At 46.0% G+C, this 19530-nt stretch overlaps 1 protein-coding gene and 1 long non-coding RNA gene across 3 annotated transcripts in view; one reads left to right on the top strand and one right to left on the bottom strand.

The window, feature by feature from the left end:
• The window catches only part of LOC114055180, a 111467-nt gene that overhangs the window by 73021 nt on the left and 18916 nt on the right, over nt 1–19530 (bottom strand). For both annotated transcript variants that reach the window (XR_003570674.1, XR_003570673.1), the window contains exons 2-3: nt 10491–10625; nt 2434–2526 (exon numbers count right to left, since the gene is read on the bottom strand). This is a non-coding gene — a long non-coding RNA (uncharacterized LOC114055180). The remainder of the gene's footprint in view (nt 1–2433; nt 2527–10490; nt 10626–19530) is intronic.
• JUN (Jun proto-oncogene, AP-1 transcription factor subunit) lies at nt 15970–17667 on the top strand. Its single transcript, XM_027879040.1, has one exon. The coding sequence runs from the start codon at nt 16334–16336 to the stop codon at nt 17276–17278; it is 945 nt and encodes a 314-aa protein (XP_027734841.1). The 5' UTR covers nt 15970–16333; the 3' UTR covers nt 17279–17667.

The following is a 19530-nucleotide window of genomic DNA, read 5'->3' on the forward strand; positions in this document are numbered from 1 at the left end:
AGAGCAGGAACGGCAGCCAGGGGAGGGAAGGAAAAGGACGTGAATTGCTTTGAGCTCATGTTGCTGCCGAGGACTTTCTATTATAAACCCATAACCTAATATGCTTTCAAGACCACAGCTCTGAACTACTTCCCACCAAGCGTCTCCTTCCCCGTGCGGGATCCTACAGGGATCTATCCCATTACTGAAGTGTTCCAGCGGAGCGGCTCGGACACCGCACCGCATTATACTTTTCATTATTCACTGAACGGGAGGAAGGAGAACCCCAGCAGTGCCCGTAAACACAACATCTTCCTGGAGAAGCAACAGCACAATCCAGCCGGCCGGCTCTCCCTGTGAGTGCAATGCCTGGCTCGGGAGGGCTGGGCTGTGCTCCCTGGGGAGCTCTGCTGTGGGAAGCGGGAGCAAGGAACTGCCTTTTTAGGACTGTGGCTGAGCGGAGCCGGGAAGCGCCGGGGCAGGAACAGGGCCCAGCAGCAGCGCGACGGCCTTATAAGGACACAGGCAGGTATATTCCCAGCAGGCACATCCAGGTGAGGCAGGCAGGGCTTCCCGGGAGCCCTCACTGCCCAGGGAGACTCTCGGCCACGCCACAGCTGCTCAGTGCAGACCTACAGCCCCACTGGCTGCAGCCTCCGAGCGCTTCAAATAGGCCTTATTAGGGAACAGAACAGCTAAATTAATTAATTGAAACATCATTTTCAGCTCTGCAAAGGCAGATGGTTTGGGGGTGAACTGTACTCGATATTAATATGACATTTTAAGGCGTTCATGGCAACATTTCGGAGCACAAGGCTCTAATGTCAGGCAGCTTTTTAGCTGCCTACGTAAGAGGGCAGGTTTCCAGAGGTGAGGGGCAACTGGATTCTCCACAGGCTTTAACAGAAGGAGCAGGACACTCCAAGCCTCAGACAATCAGCAATTTGTTTAAGCAAGCTTTAGGAACAACACATGGTTGACTCCTCCTCAGCTGCCTGAAAATTAAGGCTGCTTGACAGAAAAGCGAAAATATTTCAGCTTTATGCAGTTGAAGTGACATTTCTTTTTATTACCTATTTTATTTTTCTAGGGAGCAAAATAAACTAAAGCACTTCAGGACAAATCCATCTATACAGGATATATATGTAAGCACTCCTGGATATGAACTGTCCCACAGTGTTGTCCTTTTTTCTTTCCTGACTCTAGTTTTTAGAAGCAAAAAGAGGAGGCTGTGATTAAATAGGAAAAAAGTAACGTTTCTCCCCAGCAATATCCATTTTTAAATTTGATTTTCAAATCTTTCTCAGCAAATGGCCACAAAGTGTCCTTGAATTTTTGAGGGGGTATTGGGGGAAAGTGATTTCCCTTTAGATAGGGTTAAAAAACCAATTTATAGTGTAACATCAAAATGGGACACTACCCATCCAGGAATAATCCAGCTTCCCAGTCCTGAATATGAAATGGTACATTGAAATTAAAAAAATTACCCAGATATTTTGCCATCTTGGTTTCTTGAGGTTAAACTTTGATAAGTGCCTGCCGGGAGATGCCAAAAAGTATGGGTTTAACTGAAAACAGTGACTTTGAACCTAAACATATGAAAACGGCTCAACAATTTTGATCTGTACCACTTTTTAAATCCACAGACAAGTGTCTGCTCTACATCACAAACTCCTGCCACCACTAGTGCCTTCAGGTAACAATCACAGCAGTAAGACCAAAACTTGGATTAATCTTGCCACATCCCACTTGGAACATATTGGCAAGGAAACGTGGGAGAAGCTCTAATTCCCCTGGGTAATCACAGGGCATCCACTCCTAGGATTCCTTATGAGAGGCCCATCAGGAGAAACAAGGCCACAGACAACATGAAAAAATTATATTAAACAACTGACAAATATCCAGGTACGTGACAAACTTATTCAGTCTGAGCTCAGACGTGTGTAGGACTCTCTCCAATTGTTGCCTGGGCAGGGATTACGTTTCCACAGCTCCAGAGGAGCACCAGGGCAAGGCTGCCTTCATAAAAGGAATAAAAGTTTTGACACCAGGTTTCATATTGTAAATTCCTCCTTTAAAAGAACTTGCTTGCCAAAGCAGTTCAGCTGCCAGGAAGGGACAAAAGCAGGGAAAGTGTTCCCTTTTAAAAGCAATGAGTGTGCTGTGCTGCTCAGGTACACGAGGCATCGCTCCAGAACCAGGGAGCGTTGGCTCATTAGGAGCAATTAAAAAAAAAACAACTCGGAGGGGATTTTAAAAACAACAGCTTCCCAAAACAAAATATGCATATGTACCACATGCATTTGTTTATGCAGCTGTAATGAGTGATGAAATCCATTTATGAGCTGAAGTCACAAGATTCTAAGCAGGTCTTTGTTTAATCTCAGTAAGTCATGACATTTCCCTAGTACTTATAATAACGTGATTTGGATCAACATTTTCAAACTTATGCACCTGGTTTTTAACACTGCTCACCAACTGCACTTCTCCTCTGCTTCACTGGAGACAGGACAGTCTGTTTGGGAGGCACCACTTTGATCAACCACCCTGAAAACAGACAGAGAAAACTGGGTTTAGTGGAACACCCGCCTGCAGTTCCAGAATTCAGCACATTCTCTGCAACTCTTACTCAAAGTGAGACTCTGCCCAACCTACAAAGAGCGTAAATAAAAATCAATGAGACCATTAGTGGGATGAACATTTACAGCATCAGCCCGCCCACAACCACAGAGTCTGCCCAGATGGATGCCCTTAAAAGACTTTCAGAAGGTTTGCCCTAGACAGTGGCTTTTGTTCCAGCACGTTGCTGTGACTTGGGAGAATAAAATGAAGATAAATGCAGCTGTTTCTCTTACATTAGTGCAGCATTAGTGCCCTCAGTAACAAAGGTAGGACAGAGTATGCAGGGAAAAAAAAGATTCAGCACAAATAACTATTAAGTTACATGCTTTGTGTATTTATAAGCTGTGCTAGGCTTTAGATGTATTATTATACAGCTTTAAGATCAGTAATTCTGCATATAAATCAAGACTATGTTTTAGCTTTGATATAAGAAGGGAAAAAAAGGGAAAAAACAAAGGTATTTGTCACTGCTGCTTTTGCCATTACACTGCTATAACCTTTGCAAACAGCTCTGCTGTTTTGTGAGCATCAGATCAAAAGTAAATGAATCCAGGTCCACTGGTAATACAAACAGAGTCATTTTTAATAGTTCTTTTAAGAAGGGAAAAAAGTTGAGGCTCCTGAGCTGAACAAAATTCCATGTACCTAATGCACAAGGGCAGGAAACCCCAGACACAGACAAATTCTCTTGTCCTGCCAGGTGTGTTGCTCCCCACGCCCTTCATCCTGTCTCTCATGTCTGGCTCATTCACCCACGGCTCTCCAGAGTCCAGGACAATGCAAGGATCTCTCACCTAGAAGAGAGGTGTTGTTCCTTGTTTTGTTCCAAGCAGCCTCTTTTTTGTTATACGCAAAGTCATGAAGTACAAGCCAGTTTCTGCAGCAGAACTGCAGAAACAGCAGTTGGACCCCAACTCAGGAAAGCTCTGACAAGGCTGAAGACAAACCTGAAGAACCAGCAAAGTCAGTGCATCACACAACTGCCACCAACACAGTGTGTTCCTACACCCGGCATTTTTTACAATTATTTTTGTTGGTATAGGAAAATAATAGGCATTATTGCCTCATAAATGCATATATGCTATCTACATTCATGGGCAAATAAACTCAGATGTTATCTTCCTACCTAAATTCAAAGTCTATAAGGATTATATTTAGTATTTCCACTTTTCTAAAGTCCTATTACTTTCCTTTAGCTTTTTAGGATCTACTATGCCAGCATTCAGAAAGAAAATTACTGTAACTACTGAAGTCAGAACAACAACTGAAAAACACGTATTCGTAAAAACCACTATTTAATATGTGAGTCCACATGAACTAAATCCAGCTGAAAAGCTTTGAAAAGGTATATTAAAATAAATAACTGTGAGAGCGTTAAGTAAACAATTCCCTTACTGGATTTGTTATAACTGACTAAAACTTTTCTTCCTCTTTCCACATTAAAGGAGAGCCCTAAAACCACATTTTGCATATTTTATTAGTTCAAACCTTTTCTAACCTGGTTCCCAGGGCAGAGCAAGTCTAAAAAAACTTTTAAAAATGGAACTAACATTGTTCTAAAATAACAGAATCCGGTGGAGTGTGAACAACAGGACCATCAATAAATGTCTACTCTTATTCCCAGACTCGGAGTGGAATTCTAAAGAATTTTGAGCCCCTAAGACTCACAATTTATTGAACCTGAACTGGCACACCAGCTTTAGCAATCAATGCTACCCATCTCATGCCTCTGACTTCTTTCACCAGAGAGACGAACTGCACATTTGGAGAAAGAAAAACACTTCTGGGATTGTTTTAAAAATCACAGTTGAAAGTTTCTGGAAAGGTCAGAAGGCTCGGAGTTCTCCTGCTGGACACAGATTAGGAGGCAGAGGGTAGGCAAGGTGCTCAGGGGTGTATGGGAAGTGCAACCTCTCAGGTTGATACACACCACTATGTATATGGTACAATTATATCTTATCTTCCCAGCCCTGCAACCAAAATAAACCCCATGGAAGCCTTGGAGTCTGCTTCTGTTGTCTTTAAGTACACACCCCTCAGGGTGGCGACCCAGGACACACCACACGCCTTTTACCTCATGTTAAGACAAAATCAAAACAAATATAATCAGTATTTTTCCTTTTAGGACTCTCACTGAGGCTCTTTGATGTGTTTTCCCTAATCGTTTTCTTTTTTTAATCATCACACTCAGGGGTTTCTCGGAGCTTATAATGGTTTGGGTTTTATGTAACCTCTTCCAGGCGGGCGCCTTCCCAAGCTCCCAGCACAGCAACTGCAGTAACAGTACACAGCAACACTACACCCAGGAATACCTTGGCCAAATGAAACCAAAAGGGAAATTTAGATGAGTACATTCTGCTTAGGTTGGAATTTTGGCTCAGACACAAGGGTTCACACTCCTGGTCTCACAAAAAGAAGCTCTAATGGAGATACTGAAAATGAAAGTATCTCTTCCACTTCAAAGCTGAAAATCCGGCGGCTTCTACAACGTGTTTTTCTGCTCTGGGAAATTTTACTTACCTACACCCAGCTGTGAAGGGGAACTCCTCGGTCCTACAGGTTGGCTGTGGGTTTACCACTCACTTGACTAGCCCTGTGACTGCGCCAGGATGATTTATTGGCATAAAACTAGTTAAATTTCTAGTTTCCATGTGGCTGCTTGCCAATTTTTCTTTGTCTTGGGAGCAATTATTCACATTTACACTTACCTTGACTTTCTTTAGCAATATGCCTATTTACATAGAGAATCCTTGAACTGGTTACCACATTCTTTTCCATTTTACCAAAGAGATGCATCGGTGTCCTACAGTTCTAAAATTTTCCTGATCCACTATTAATAAAATGCCTAAATTTAAAACAAGCACTACATAAAAACTCACATAACTAGAACACCTATAAAATGTCCTGTACACTGGACTAATCTGTCAGTAGATTCATGAGGTTTTAGAGTTAATTTCTATTTATCAGCAAAGAATTACTGATATCACTGATACCCACTTGTGCTGTTCTCTATCAGGACACTGCACATGGAAGAAGCACAAGCTGGGACAAGAAGTGGAAACATTTCCTTCACGTGGGAAGGTGCCCTGCTAAGAAACTGCTTATTGAACCTGACAGTGGGCACATAAACAACATTAGAGGGAGTGCTCACACACGTACTCCCAACAAAGGGGAGGACAAGGTGGTGAAAGTCAGAGCCATCACAAGACAAATACAAATTAAAGACACTGTTTTTAATTTCCAGGATACCAAAATATTTTTTGAGAGCTCCCAGTGTTTGTGGGAGGAGAGAGGGAGGGAAGGGGGTAAGGGAGCAGTAAGCTCTGCTGAGGTTTTTCTTATGGCTTCTATCACTTTTTTTGGGGAAAATCATTCTAGAGAAAAGCAAAGGAGAATTTTGAAACTAACGGAAAAGTGCTTGCTAAAAGGTAGCTTGCTCTTTGTAAAACTTCCCATGAGGCCTGAAAAAACAGCCTGAGCATGCCCTTTTACCACACAGCTTTGCATATCAAATGCTGTTGTTTCAGAAACAGCTGTATATTTTTATCAGGGGGGTTATTCCTGTCAATTGTTCCCTGATTACTGATCTGTGAGAAGTAAGTGAAGGAGTCGGAGCTATCACAGAGATATTACCACAGCTATTGAAGTCCACGGGATTTTCAACATTCCCCCTCCTCACCCCAAAACTACCCCTTGAGTGAATGCTGCCCTATAGATTTCCTTTGTTTGGCCACCTGGAAAGCATCACCACTCCGAGAAGAAAACTGCTACGGTTTATTTGAAATTGCCTTAAAACGAAGTGTTGCTGTCCATGACCATTTCCCAGAAAGGTGTGTTGTTCTATCACCACCCCTATCAAATTCGGAGCAGACAGGCTGTCGGGACGTGCAGCAGCTCAGATAGGCCGGGCTGTTGCAATCCTGTTGCAATCCTGAGCAGAAAGCAGAACGTTAACACTGGCATGTGCTCCCACGCCCTCCCTTCTCCAGGCTCCGCATTAACTCCGTGACACCCTGCGCGGCACCGATTTTATTTACACAACACCCAGCCTTGGGACGAGCCTTTGTTCAGTTGCGATGTCCGGCTTAGGAAGCGCGACCCGCCACAGTAAAGGTGTATTAAGCATCAAGAGAGGATGAATGAAATGTTTGGAGACTCGCTTAATCGAGTTTCCAGTTGCAGCGCAACTCCCTTTAGCCAGGAGCTGTTGGGACACACTAGGGAAGCTCCCGGCTTTCAGGGAGAGCAGTGACTGGCACTTACAGGGTGGTTCCGACAAGACTTTAATCCGGGATATGCCGGTGACACCCTGAAAAGGAGCAAATTCCTCTCTCCGCAGCCATTCAGTTTTTTCGCTGGGATACATCTGAACGGGCTGTATTTCCCAACACTCTTCACCTCCCGGCTGTGTCAGCGCCAGGGAGGGGACAGCGTGGGAGCCGGAAAAGGCAGGACTGTCTTGTGTCAGCAGGGCCGGCAGAGCACACGGGGCACCGACGTCATTCCAGGCTCTGCTGATTTACATCTTCAGGAGCGCTCCGGAGTTTGCCTTAAAAAGGATTGCTGCATGGACAGCATTCCAAACCTTAACACAGGTGTAAAACAGGCAGGAAGGCTTAGGTGCAGATTTACTGGGAGGAGGTGTCCAAGGGGGCCATAAGCTTCGCCTCCCCAGGAATAGCAATGCACACTTCTGGCCACCCACCCTCTTCCCCGAGGGCTGTGTAAAGCAGGAGAGTTCCTGTGTCTCACATGGTCATCCTCTTCTCAAAGGTTCGGGTTAAGAACCGAGGCTTACTCTTTAAAGAAATGATCTGTGGGATGAGCTGGAGAGGTGCTGGTGGCAGTGCCCCTCCTGGGAAGCTGCCATGTGGTACTTCCCCCTACACTGCATTTGTGACATGGACAACTCCAAATCACTGGCAGAGCCCCTCAAAGCACAGATTCAAAATGTGAAGAAAACAAAACAAACTCTCGCACCATCACCTCACAAAAAAAAAAAAAAAAAAAAAAAAAAAAAAAAAAAAAAAAAAAAAAAAAAAAAAAAAAAAAAAAAAAAAAAAAAAAAAAAAAAAAAAAAAAAAAAAAAAAAAAAAAAAAAAAAAAAAAAAAAAAAAAAAAAAAAGCCCATAGCACACAGGAAGATATTTGGTAAAAAATGTCAAAGAGTGGCCAGAGAGTAAAGCTGGCATAAATCTAAGTGCCAGTATTTGCTCCACACAGTCCTGGGTCAGATTCAAAATGCATTACAAGGCTGATGAACCAATAAAAATGTCAATGATTAATATCCTAAAAGCAAATGGGGGCAGTAACAAATACTCTATGCCAACAAGTTAATCCTAGGTCTTCTTCCAGATGAAAATTCATTCCTTCTCTGTACCTTTTCCTTAATGCATTTTAAAAATAAAAATAGTTCATACTACTTGTCCAGCATTTATTCCCCCCAGATCTGCATGCTTTACTAGGACTTCAGTATCATTATGTTCCTTTTACAAGCAGAGAAATCAAGCTACAAAGATGTAAAAAGTGATTAAGAGTCATTCAGCAGGGAGACTAAAGGGAAGAGTGCACTTCTACCCCATTTGAGTTTATTCTGTTCTGCTTTTCCTCTACTGGTATACAGAAAATTACTTCTCACATTGAACTCACAAGGTTACATTAAAAATGGGAACAAATTTTTTGCCAAACTTCATAAGTTCTCTTGGTTGTCTTGAAGAGAAATATATTCCCCACCAGTACTGCTACAGGGGTAGGCAAATACCCTGCTGCCCAATAATATAAATGTGAAATACATCACTGTTTTATTAATATTTGTGTAATAATCCAGGGCTGAAACGGGCTATCATTGCACTGACCTCAGATCTCTGACACAAACGCCTATTTGAAGCACCTGGCACTGGGCTGGAAGCACCCACACCCAGAAGTGCTGTGTCTGGGCTTGCAGCTCTGCCAGCCACACACACACCTTTTCCTACCCTGACTGCAAGGAACGCAGCAACTGGAAAACATCAGCACAAAACGTGCCCGTATGGAGCAAGGCTACCTTGTGCCATTAACTCTTACACCACACGTGCTTCACCTCTCACACATCACTCACCTGAGCCCACAGCCCTCTCCTCACTGAGCAGGAGCCTCTGGAAATCTGTGCACAGAGCACCCAGCTCTTTAAATACCACACAGCCACTTCTGGAATGGCTTTCTAGTTATTCCACAAAAAAAAGGTAAAATTTAAACTAAACCAAATCTCAATTCACAGCCATCATAGCCCTTAGGCCTTTGCTTTAGTATTGTCCTTTTATCCTGAAAATTTTCCTCGATCTTGTAAACTTGAGTTTAATATATTTAAATGTTATGGCTTTTTATATGTTTCATATGTTCTCAACAGGCTGTGAACAGTCCTGTGAGCTGAACAATGCATCTGCCAAAGGCACCGCTGGCTGTTCATGGACTTGCTCTAGCACACATGGGAACAGCGCTCCTGAACCCATTGTAAAAAAACCCAGGATCTCAGGTAGGGATCAATATGGATCCTGGGCTAAATTTTCCTTGTCTGCTTCCTTCTGAAATAAGGCAACATATAGATATTGTGCCAGCAGCTGCATACAACTTTTACCAAAGAAAAGAGGAAATAAAAGCAATTTTGAGGGGTTTGACTATCCTGGTTCTTGTTCTGTGGAAGTCCTAAGAGGTTGCTGTGGGCAAGACTGGGACATTCCCACCCTTTGAGATGACAGGGCTGCCTGGATCAGGGGGGAGCAGCTACACTGTTGTTGTGTGATGCTTCAGCTGGGATCAGAGATCAGATTGTTTATTAATCAGCTGGGACTGAGAAAGAGAAGCAGTTCTGTAGCACCTTCTCCAAAACCAAAGGCTTGATCCCTGTTTGTGCTTCCAGGCACTGTCCTTCCCGGCTATGCCTGTTCCTCCCTGCACTGCCTTCCTTGGCTCTTTGGCAACCACAGCTGCTCCCATACCATGACTCCAACACAAATGACTGTCATCCAGAGTGAATGCTTCCATTTGAATTACGTGAGCAGGCACTCTGTGAACTTCCCCACGGGCTCCACCACTCTAATCCCTGGGAGGGAGCAACCTGCAGGACCTACTTTCACTGTTGAATGCTTTCCCTGTTCATTGCTCCTCCTGTCAGGGACATTGCCCAAATCCAGACAGGTGTCCTTTCCTCTGCCACCCACCAGCCACTGCCGATGTTCAGTAATGAGGACTCGCTGTCCGTGTGTGATCCAGAGCCCACGGCACAGGGCAGGAAAGCTTCACTATTCCCTGGAAATCCCTGAGCTCTGTGGTGCTTTGCACTAGGCAGTTCTGGGCTCACGCAGACTCGCTTCCTCCCCTTCTCCTGTTGCAAGCATGGCTTTATCCCAGGTTGCCAGGAGCCCACTGTGCCAACAGCTGCTAAGACAGAGCAAGGTGTCGACTTTGTCAGGATGCCAGACTGTTTATTAATTAAAAATCCAAGCATTCAGAGACCCTCATCAAAACTGGGCTATTTTACCTCTGAATAGTTAAATCCAGTTATTCTGCGGCTTTTAGTCGCAACTGACAACCATAAATAAATCCATTTTGTTGACACTACCGACTTTATTGCGTGTTTACGGAAATATCCAAGAGCCAGAAAGCCACCTCCAGTTCTCCACAGCGAACCCCCTCCTCGGTAATATGGGAACAAATGCAGGCTTCCAGTGGGATCTTTCTCCCCAAACATAATAAATACCTTTTCAAAGGTGTTCATCTCCCTCCCCACCACTCAGCATCAACATGCTTCTATTTGTGTGGGGAATTTTTTCCTGCTGCCAGCTCACAATGCCAAGCACAGCCGTCTGCTTCCCATATGCCACCCGTCCTCCAGTGCCTCCTCTCGTGCTCACCTTCCCTCCCTGGGCTCCCACCGCGGATCAACTGCTCCTCTGCCAGCCCTCTTGGTGTGTAGAGGATTTTTCCGACTGTAGGCTCCACAGGATGGGAACTCTGCCCATTCTCTATTTCCTGGAGCACCAGCTATGCTGTGGTATAGGAATAATGAACACAGAGACATTAACGGTGTGACATTGAGATTTTCAACATCCTAAACATCCTTCTAGTGGCAGGTGTCCCTGCCTGTGGCAGTGGGGTTGGAACTAGATGATCTTTCAGGTCCCTTCCGGCCCAAACCATTCTGGAATTCTAAAAAGCACGGGAAGTAAGGCCCCAGCATTCCTCTTAGACTCATCTCTAGACAACGTTGACTTCTCTTTGCTCAGAATTTCAATCAAAAATTTTAAAATACATACAGTTGTTTGAGTAAAAAAAATATATGGCTCATTACTTGTAGTCATACTCAGAAATGTATTTCTGAGCACTTGCAGTGAGCACTGAAATCGTCTGTAAAGCCAGCTGGGAATGGGAGGCACAACAGTGAGAAACCTAGTTGGGTGAAGAGATCCTCCTGTCCACTTTAGAGACAATCCCATCACAGCTTTCATTCATGTGTTGCTGCACATGAACATCCAGGGTTTGAATTGCTCAGGCAACATTCTTAGGAAAATGGAAGATGTTTTTAGTGGTTCCTCCCTCACTCGTGCAGCCTTTCTCTGTGTTTACAGCAGTGCTGTCCTGCCCCAGAGGTCGCTCAACAGGTCTTGCAAAGTCTCCTCACTTTGCCCCACCTCCATCATCCACAATCTTGTCTCTCTAACCTACTCATTTTCCTCCATTCCGCAAACTATTAGTTTCAAAGAAATGCAGAGATTAATTAAAATGATTGGTGGGATGAGTAGGTGAGGGGGACAGGCCAAAGGGCTTGACAAGAAGAAAGATGAAAAGGACTGAATGCGTATGGCTTGGTTAAGCGATGACTAATGGAGGGTGGAGGAGATGGACACGATATTCATTTCCAACTGCCTGTGGTTCTGAGGTGCATTTTTCATGTGCAAACTGCAGACTGGCTCAGGACAAACTTTTGGTCTCCTTCTAGAGTGGGGTCCACTCTTCCCCCGCTCTCCCCCCAGCCTGTGCATTTCCCACCCCTTCCTGGTATCCTCAAATTCATTTACTTCTTTTTATTTCAGCCAGATGCAGTTCCTGGATCTCCACCTGGCCACGTGAGTCCTGCTGGGAGCAAAGAGCAAGAGGAGAGGCCACGGAAGCCGGGGGTGGATGAGGTGGCACCTCTTTGCCACACCTGTATGTGCTGCAGACTTGGGTGGATTTGAACCGACTGCGCAAACACATCTTGAGGAACAGGGCAGGACCTGGGAATTATTGTACTTCCACTTGGCTTAAAGAAACTCTGTTCCTTGTGCCACCTGGCTCCCAGCTTCTTTTACTATGCTCTGATAGAGTAAATGAAAGAAAAATACTTGTTCCTTCTGACTCTTCAAATTCATCTCCCCCATTTGGGGAAATCTGCTCTATAGTAATTCCTTAAGCAAGTGGAAAGCATTGTGAGAAGATCCAGTAATTCCCACTTTTATTCACTTCATGCAGAGGTGAAGCAGGATATCACAGTTGAAAGCATATGAGAAAAAAAGGAAAAAATCTCTATAACAAAAATTATTTTCTATATAATAAAAATGTGAAAGCATCTCTGAGGAGGGGAAAAAGCAAAATGGTCTAATATGTCTAAAGGAAGTAATATATTTAAATATCTAACATAGAATACAAGTAATAAATAAATGTCTAACATACTTAAACTGTGGCAACAAGCATTTTCTTTCTGTGAGCATATTTTCCAATATAAAAGAGCAGAAACTGTCATTTATCCTTTTTTTTTTTTTTTTCAAATAATCTCAAAATAAGCCAAAAGCATTTGAGATACAGGAGTGAAACAGAAAAACCCCATTTATTCCTGGACACCAAATACAATTTAGATGGATGTGGTATGGATAAGAAATTTTAATTTGTCCCTGAAAAGGCATTTAATTATTCAGATTATCTGATTGTCTCACTCAGGCTTCTATTGATTGATTAGAGAACTTTATAAATCAAAATCTGCATTACTGCTGCTCAGTGTGTTGGCCTCTCACAAATCCAATTGGCAATCCCTGCCCACAAGTTAGTTTATTGAGACATGTAAATGGCTCTGGTTTATAAATGGGTCAGTAAGTGTTCCTTCATCCTACTAAAGGAATATTTTCTTAAGGATATCAGGAAGCGGGGAGGGGGGGAAAGCCCTGAAGTAATAGGTGTTTAATAAATCAGGGCACAGTCATCAGAATTCCCAGCTCCTTGGCTAATGGCCATGAAGGATCACTATCCATGGATCCCACTGGATCTGCATCACTCTCTGGGTCTGGGGTGCTGAGCTTGGGCTGAAATCTAAGCCGAGCCTTTCCTAAGCACCCGCTCACCAGTCAGTCCCAAATTAGGCAGAAAATCCCCTCGGAGCAGCCAAGAGCTCTTTGATTTCAGAGCTCAACCTTCATGACCAGCTTGACTCTTCCAGCCTGGACCAAATAACCTCCAGTGAGCAGCAATTACCATAATGAGTGGCCTGACTGTCCCCCACAGCTCCAGGCCCCAGCACCAACACGTCCCTGGCAAACTGGAATGTCAAGTCCTGAAACTCCACCTCTGCAAGAGGAAGGAAGTAGAAAACTGAAAAGGGTGGAGGGTAAAAAAAAAAAAAAAATTAAATTAAATGAGTTTAAATGAATCCCTCCAGCCTGATCCAACCCTGGCTGAAGTTAATCAAAACCTTGCATTGAGATCAGGGGGCTATAAAGGCAGTTTTTCAGGTTGTACAAACCTGAACCAAACAGAGTTAAAGCTACACCGACTGTGTTCCTCGTAGTCTGAACTTTGCTTTCTAGGACAGAAGAAACATGCAGGAAAAAACCCCCAAAGATGAAACAAAACATCAAAACTCTTAATAAATTAAACATGTCAATCATTAATTGGAACAAACTTTATTAGTATTATTTGTCTATAGAGCAAATTATTTGCATGGCTTCCTATGCACCACAAATCACACAAAAAAAATCCCTTTTTAGCTTAATTTTAAAGTAATTTTTATTTCAAAATTTCCACACAATAAACTAGTAAGAATTCACCACTTACACTTCTTACATCCAGAATTTCTTCCTTGCAGAGACAAGCTCTTCATAAATATAAAATTTGCAAGGTGACACAGAAACAGATTGCTTAAGGACTATCTGAGGGAGTTTTACCACATTCAGGACCTCCACATCAGGTCCCACCAGATACCCATGTCTGACAGGAGCCAAGATCCCTGGGAAGGCACAGAAAACCAGGGGTGCTCCTCCAGGCACAAGTTATTTGCATCCCTGGGATTTCCAGAGCTAGAGATGTTCTGCATTCAACAGGCCTTAAGTGATTTCTCTTCTGTGAATTCATCTAATCACTTTAAAACCCCACAGTCCACTCTTGCCAAGGAGTTCCACAGCTGAACTACAATTCTGTGGAGACATTTCTCTATTTCATTCCAAACCTGCCAGTTCCATTTGATGCCCCTTGGCTCTGGTGCCAGAAGAGCCAGTCACTGGTCTCTATTTATCTTGTATGTAAAGATTAAAAAAAGAGTCGAACTGCTCTGAGCACTCACTGCATTAATGCATTTCAGAGATTTTCTTATGCATGTGCAGTAACTTAGGGCTGCTTGGCTGACCTGTTTATGCAGCTGAAATTTGAGTTACCTGCAGCTCAGAGATGCTGCCTCTGTGAGGGCTGTGTGGGCACCAGCAGCACATCGAGAGCTCCCCCATCCAACCAAAACTTTTACTTTGTGCCACAAACTGTTAACACGAACATACCGCATGTGTTACTGCACACAACTAACACCAGTGCCCACCGTGTGGCCAAATGAAGTTAGGTGGGAACAAAGGGGAAAACTGAGAGGAAAAAATGTCAAAAACTTCAAAGAGAGGAGCTGGACCTTTTCTTTCACAGCCATTTGTGTCTCTGTTTGTTTCATTGCTCCTTCCTATACTGTAACTGGTAATTATGTTATTATATCCAGGAAAAAATATAGCACGGGAGAATTTGAAAGTGTGTTTTCAAACCTGGACATAAGTTTGTCAGCTTCTCATATCGTGAAAAGGGATTGAAGCTGACAGACCAAGTTCTTCACTGACACAAGAAGCTGGACAATAGCAGGTAAGAACTTTGTGCTGGGAGCGTAAAGAGCACTTGTTGCAGTGTCGACAACCAAACACACCAGCACAGCCCTTCCGTCCGTCCCCGTGCTACCCCGCATTGTAACCGCCTGCCCTCAAATACCTGCTGCACTTTACTCCAGAGATAGCTGCCCGTCAGCATTCCCAAACCCACACCTCCCGGAGCGAAGGGTGTGTGCGGGACAAGGTAAGACAAACGCATCCCTTTCATCAGAGCCGTGCCCTGTAACGCCGCTCGCTCAGAGCGGCTCCAGCGAACCAGACATCTCCCATCTGTTGCTCCGAGGGGAACATGCCAGCACAGACTTTTCTCCTCCTCCACCACGATCCTTCAGCTCCAGCCCTTATTCTCCCTCCCGACTAACCTGTACTTCCACACCAATACCGGGGCACTCTCTAAAATTAGGCCGTCTCTGTCCCCACCCCTCAGAGGACGAGTTCAGAGAAACCCACTCGCAACTCTGCTTTCTCCTGTGGGATTTTATTCCCCCCTGTGTTATCCCGGTTATTCCCGAGGCCGGGAACTGACGTCGCGGCTCTCTGTAAAGGCGCGGGGCTGTCCGCCAACGCCGAACCCCGCGGCTGGGGCCGTGCGGGCGGGCGCGGGGGAACTCGGCAGGTGCCGGGAGGGGCTCAGGGCGGGCAGGGGAGCGGGGGTGCCCCCGGTGCTGCCTGGAAGCCGCGAGGGCGGCGGGACGGGGAAACCACGTGGGGCTCCCCGGGAGCGCCGCCTGAAGGGACGAACCAACACCGCGGGGGGGGCGGGGGGGGAAGGCGGCAGGAGAAGGGAGGGAGACACAGCACCACCGGAAACGCGGGGGGAGCGCCAGCCGCCAAACAAACAAAACCACAAATAACCCCCGATACAAAGCACAAGCGCGGGCGCAGACACAGCGGGCCTGGCGGCGATGGGCGGGGATGGGGGGGTTGGTTTGTGTGTCCCCCCCCGTCCCCCCGCTGAGGCGACCCCACCGAGCCAGCCCCGCGCGCGGGACGCGGTAACCAGAGAGTTCAAAAACAACGACGTCAGCCCACAGTGCCCCGCGCGCGCCCCCCCGGCATTACGTCATCCCACAGTGCCCCGCGCGCGCTCAAGAAGCTTCTGAGTGGGGGGGGTGGCCATGGCGACCCGCGCGGGGCCCGCGCGCCGCGCCGGGCCACGCCCCCCCCGGGGCCGGGGCGGCGGCAGCCAATGGGGAGCGCGCGGGGTGACATCATGCGCTATTTTTAGCGGGCCCGCGGCCGCTGATAAGTGAAGGGCTGCACGGCGGGAGCGGGCGCAGAGCGGGCGGGAACGGGAGAGAGAGCGCCGGGACGGGGAGCGGGAACGACAGCTGCGCGGAGCCGGCCACGGAAAGTACTTGTGGCGGCGGAGCGGCGTCCCGACAGCGCCGGCTCAAGGAGTAAGAGGAGAGCGGGAAGGCGCCCCGCCAGGCCGGGCGGGCTCCCAGCGCGGCGGCAGCAGCAGCAGCAGCCACCCCAGTAAGGCTCCGCGTTTCTCCTTCCCCGGCTCCGCGTTCCCCTTCCCCGGGAGGGTCGGGGTGCCCGCGGGGAGCTGAGCGGCGGCCGGGCAGCTTCCCCGCCCCGGACTGTGTTCTATGAGTGCAAAGATGGAGCCTACTTTCTACGAGGATGCGCTGAGCGCCGGCTTCGCGCCGCCGGAGAGCGGCGGGTACGGATACAATAACGCCAAGGTGCTGAAGCAAAACATGACGCTGAACCTGTCCGACCCCTCCAGCAACCTGAAGCCGCACCTGAGAAACAAGAACGCCGACATCCTCACCTCGCCGGACGTGGGGCTCCTCAAACTAGCCTCGCCCGAGCTGGAGCGGCTCATCATCCAGTCCAGCAACGGGCTGATCACCACCACGCCGACCCCGACGCAGTTCCTGTGCCCCAAGAATGTCACGGACGAGCAGGAGGGGTTCGCCGAGGGCTTTGTGCGGGCCCTGGCCGAGCTGCATAACCAGAACACGCTGCCCAGCGTCACCTCGGCCGCGCAGCCCGTCACCAGCGGGATGGCACCTGTGTCCTCCATGGCCGGCAGCACCAGCTTCAACACCAGCCTGCACAGCGAGCCCCCCGTGTACGCCAACCTCAGCAACTTCAACCCCAACGCGCTCAGCTCCGCGCCCAGCTACAACACGAACAGCATGGGCTACGCGCCCCAGCACCACATAAACCCACAGATGCCCGTGCAGCATCCCCGGCTCCAGGCGCTGAAAGAGGAGCCGCAGACTGTACCTGAAATGCCCGGGGAAACCCCTCCCCTGTCCCCCATTGACATGGAGTCACAGGAGAGAATCAAAGCCGAGAGAAAACGCATGAGGAACAGAATCGCGGCGTCCAAATGCCGGAAAAGGAAGTTGGAAAGGATTGCCCGGTTGGAGGAAAAAGTGAAAACTTTGAAAGCCCAGAACTCAGAGCTGGCATCCACTGCCAACATGCTCAGAGAACAGGTTGCACAGCTTAAGCAGAAGGTCATGAACCACGTCAACAGCGGGTGCCAGCTCATGCTCACACAGCAGTTGCAGACGTTTTGAAGAGACTCTTCAGCGGGAACTGTGATGTTGTGGTACAACTAAAACGGGCGAAATCCAAAGCGGCAGAGGCGTAAAGCTGGTGGCAAAGGCTGGAAGGCTGAGTCCTGCCTGTGCTCTGAAGGCGCATGTGTGGAAAGACTGGCAAAGCCTTCGGCCGGAGCCGGGAGTGGAGCGGCCGGCGCCGCGCCGGGAAGGGCTGTTCCTGCTCGGATGAGATGTCAGATCTTCGTTTAACATTGACCAAGACCTGCATGGACCTAACATTCGATGATCATTCAGTATTAAAGGTTAAACTGCAATAGAAACTGTAGATTGCTTTATGTAGTATTCCTTAAGAAAAAAAAAAAAACCAAACAAAAAAGTGGGAGGGAGGTTTGTGGGAGGCTGATAAACAAACAAAAAAAAGAACTATTCTGCCTGCCTTCAAGTAAATTGTGTATGTACATATCTTTTTTTTATTTTATTTTATGAAAGTTGATTAATGTCAATAAACTACTTCATGACTTTGTAAGTTATTTTTATGTTGTTTATTTGGGCACTGCCCAGTATTGTTTGTAAATAAGAGGCTTTTTTTTAGCACTCTGAGTTTACCATTTGTAATAAAGTATAATTTTTTAATGTTTCTGTTTCTGGAAAAAATTCTAGAAGGTTCTATTATATTTAAGAAAAATAAAATAATTAAAATGTATTTTCCCCTCACACTTTTTTTTTTTGCTAGTGGCTGAGTTGGGAAAATGCCCTTTGCGCTGGGCTCTGAAGGGTAGGGATTGTGCTGAACTTGCTCTGTAACTCCAGGCATGTCCTGGAGAAAGTGAGAGGAGATATGACAAGCCAGATACTGGTCACTAAACCAATACAACTTTTGGGGTTGTCCTGGAGTTGTATTTCCCAATTGTAGCCTGACTGCCTAGGCTGCCACATTCCCAGGCCCAGTTCAGACAGCTGACTGACTGCAGGCAGGGTTGGAGAGGGGTAGAAAGCCAGGGAATGAAACTGTTCCATAACTGGAGCAACTGGCTACTTGATCTGACATGCTTTTTATTAAATTAATGCCCTCAAGAAGATAAGGCAAATGGTTGTATTTCAAAAAAATGCTGTAGGCTTCAAAATAAAAATATTCACCTTTATTCTTGTGTTTTTTCCCAGGCAGGAGCTGATCCTTGTTTGTTAAAATTTATGACAATGCTGTCAGCAGTAAAATAATTTTATAACCCTGCCCCTGTCTCTAAGTCCTTTCCCTTTTGGGTGTTACTCAGGGCTCTAAACTTTTTGGCAATAGAAAAGCTGGGAAAACTGAACTTAGTGGGAAATAAAAAGAGCAACTTGTTGAAAAAGAGCAATGCCTGTTGCTTGTTTCCAGCAACTTGCTGAAAACAGCAACTTCTGTGGCACTTCCTAGGTATTTTTGATAATGTAATCTTGGTTTTTAGTACAATGACAATATACAGACATAGCTTAGAAACCTGCTACTTTACTTGGGAGGGGGAAGGTGTGGAAGAGTTTTATACCAGGATTTTCAACATGGTACCCAATTCATTTAGTTTCATAAACATATTTAAAGGAGACCAGATGTTTTCCTGCTTGCTGTTCGAAGCCAAACAGCTAGGAGGAAGTAGATGATATCAAAAGACAGCCAGAAAATATTAGAAATTCATTATTCTCAAGCAGGCATTATTCTAAGGAAAAAAATCTTTCCTTGAAGTGACAGTGTTGGTTAAGGTCACCTCACAAGACAACTAGATAATTTTATATATATGTACATACCTTTACTGTTATCAAAATGATACCCTGAACCTTGCTACTACTGTGGGTCAGTTCCTTAGAGGAAGCATAGAAGTATCCTCCCTTTAACTTTTTTTCCCTGAAAATTCTATACATTTTATCACGAGGGGTGATATCACGGTAAACTCCTTCCATATCCCAATCCAAATGTCAAGGTAGGCACTGCTGGGTTGGTGTTTGCTGCTGTCAGAGGAATACAACTGTAACAACACCAACCAACCAAACAAAGGGTTACTAGGAGGATTCTGGAGTTTGCCAAGAGTACATTTTGCTGATGTCAGCAACCCGGAAGGTAAGTTGATTTTGACCATATGTAGGAATAGACAGCAGAGGGATAATACACAGCACTGCTGGGTGTGGTTTTACAGGGATTTAGCAAGTGCCAACTAGCAAAATAAGCAGGGCAAGGAGATTAATTACCTGCAAAGGTGCATGTTTAACTCTCAGCAGCACTGGGTTATGGAATAGAT

This window comes from Empidonax traillii, unplaced genomic scaffold (genome assembly GCF_003031625.1).
Source record: "Empidonax traillii isolate 1590-97213 ecotype Southwest subspecies unplaced genomic scaffold, ASM303162v1 scaffold50:size1795014, whole genome shotgun sequence".
Lineage (NCBI taxonomy): Eukaryota > Metazoa > Chordata > Aves > Passeriformes > Tyrannidae > Empidonax > Empidonax traillii.

Excerpts from the sequence above, each read along its gene's own strand:
- JUN (XM_027879040.1), top strand. The coding sequence starts at position 16,334 with ATGAGTGCAAAGATGGAGCCTACTTTCTACGAGGATGCGCTGAGCGCC.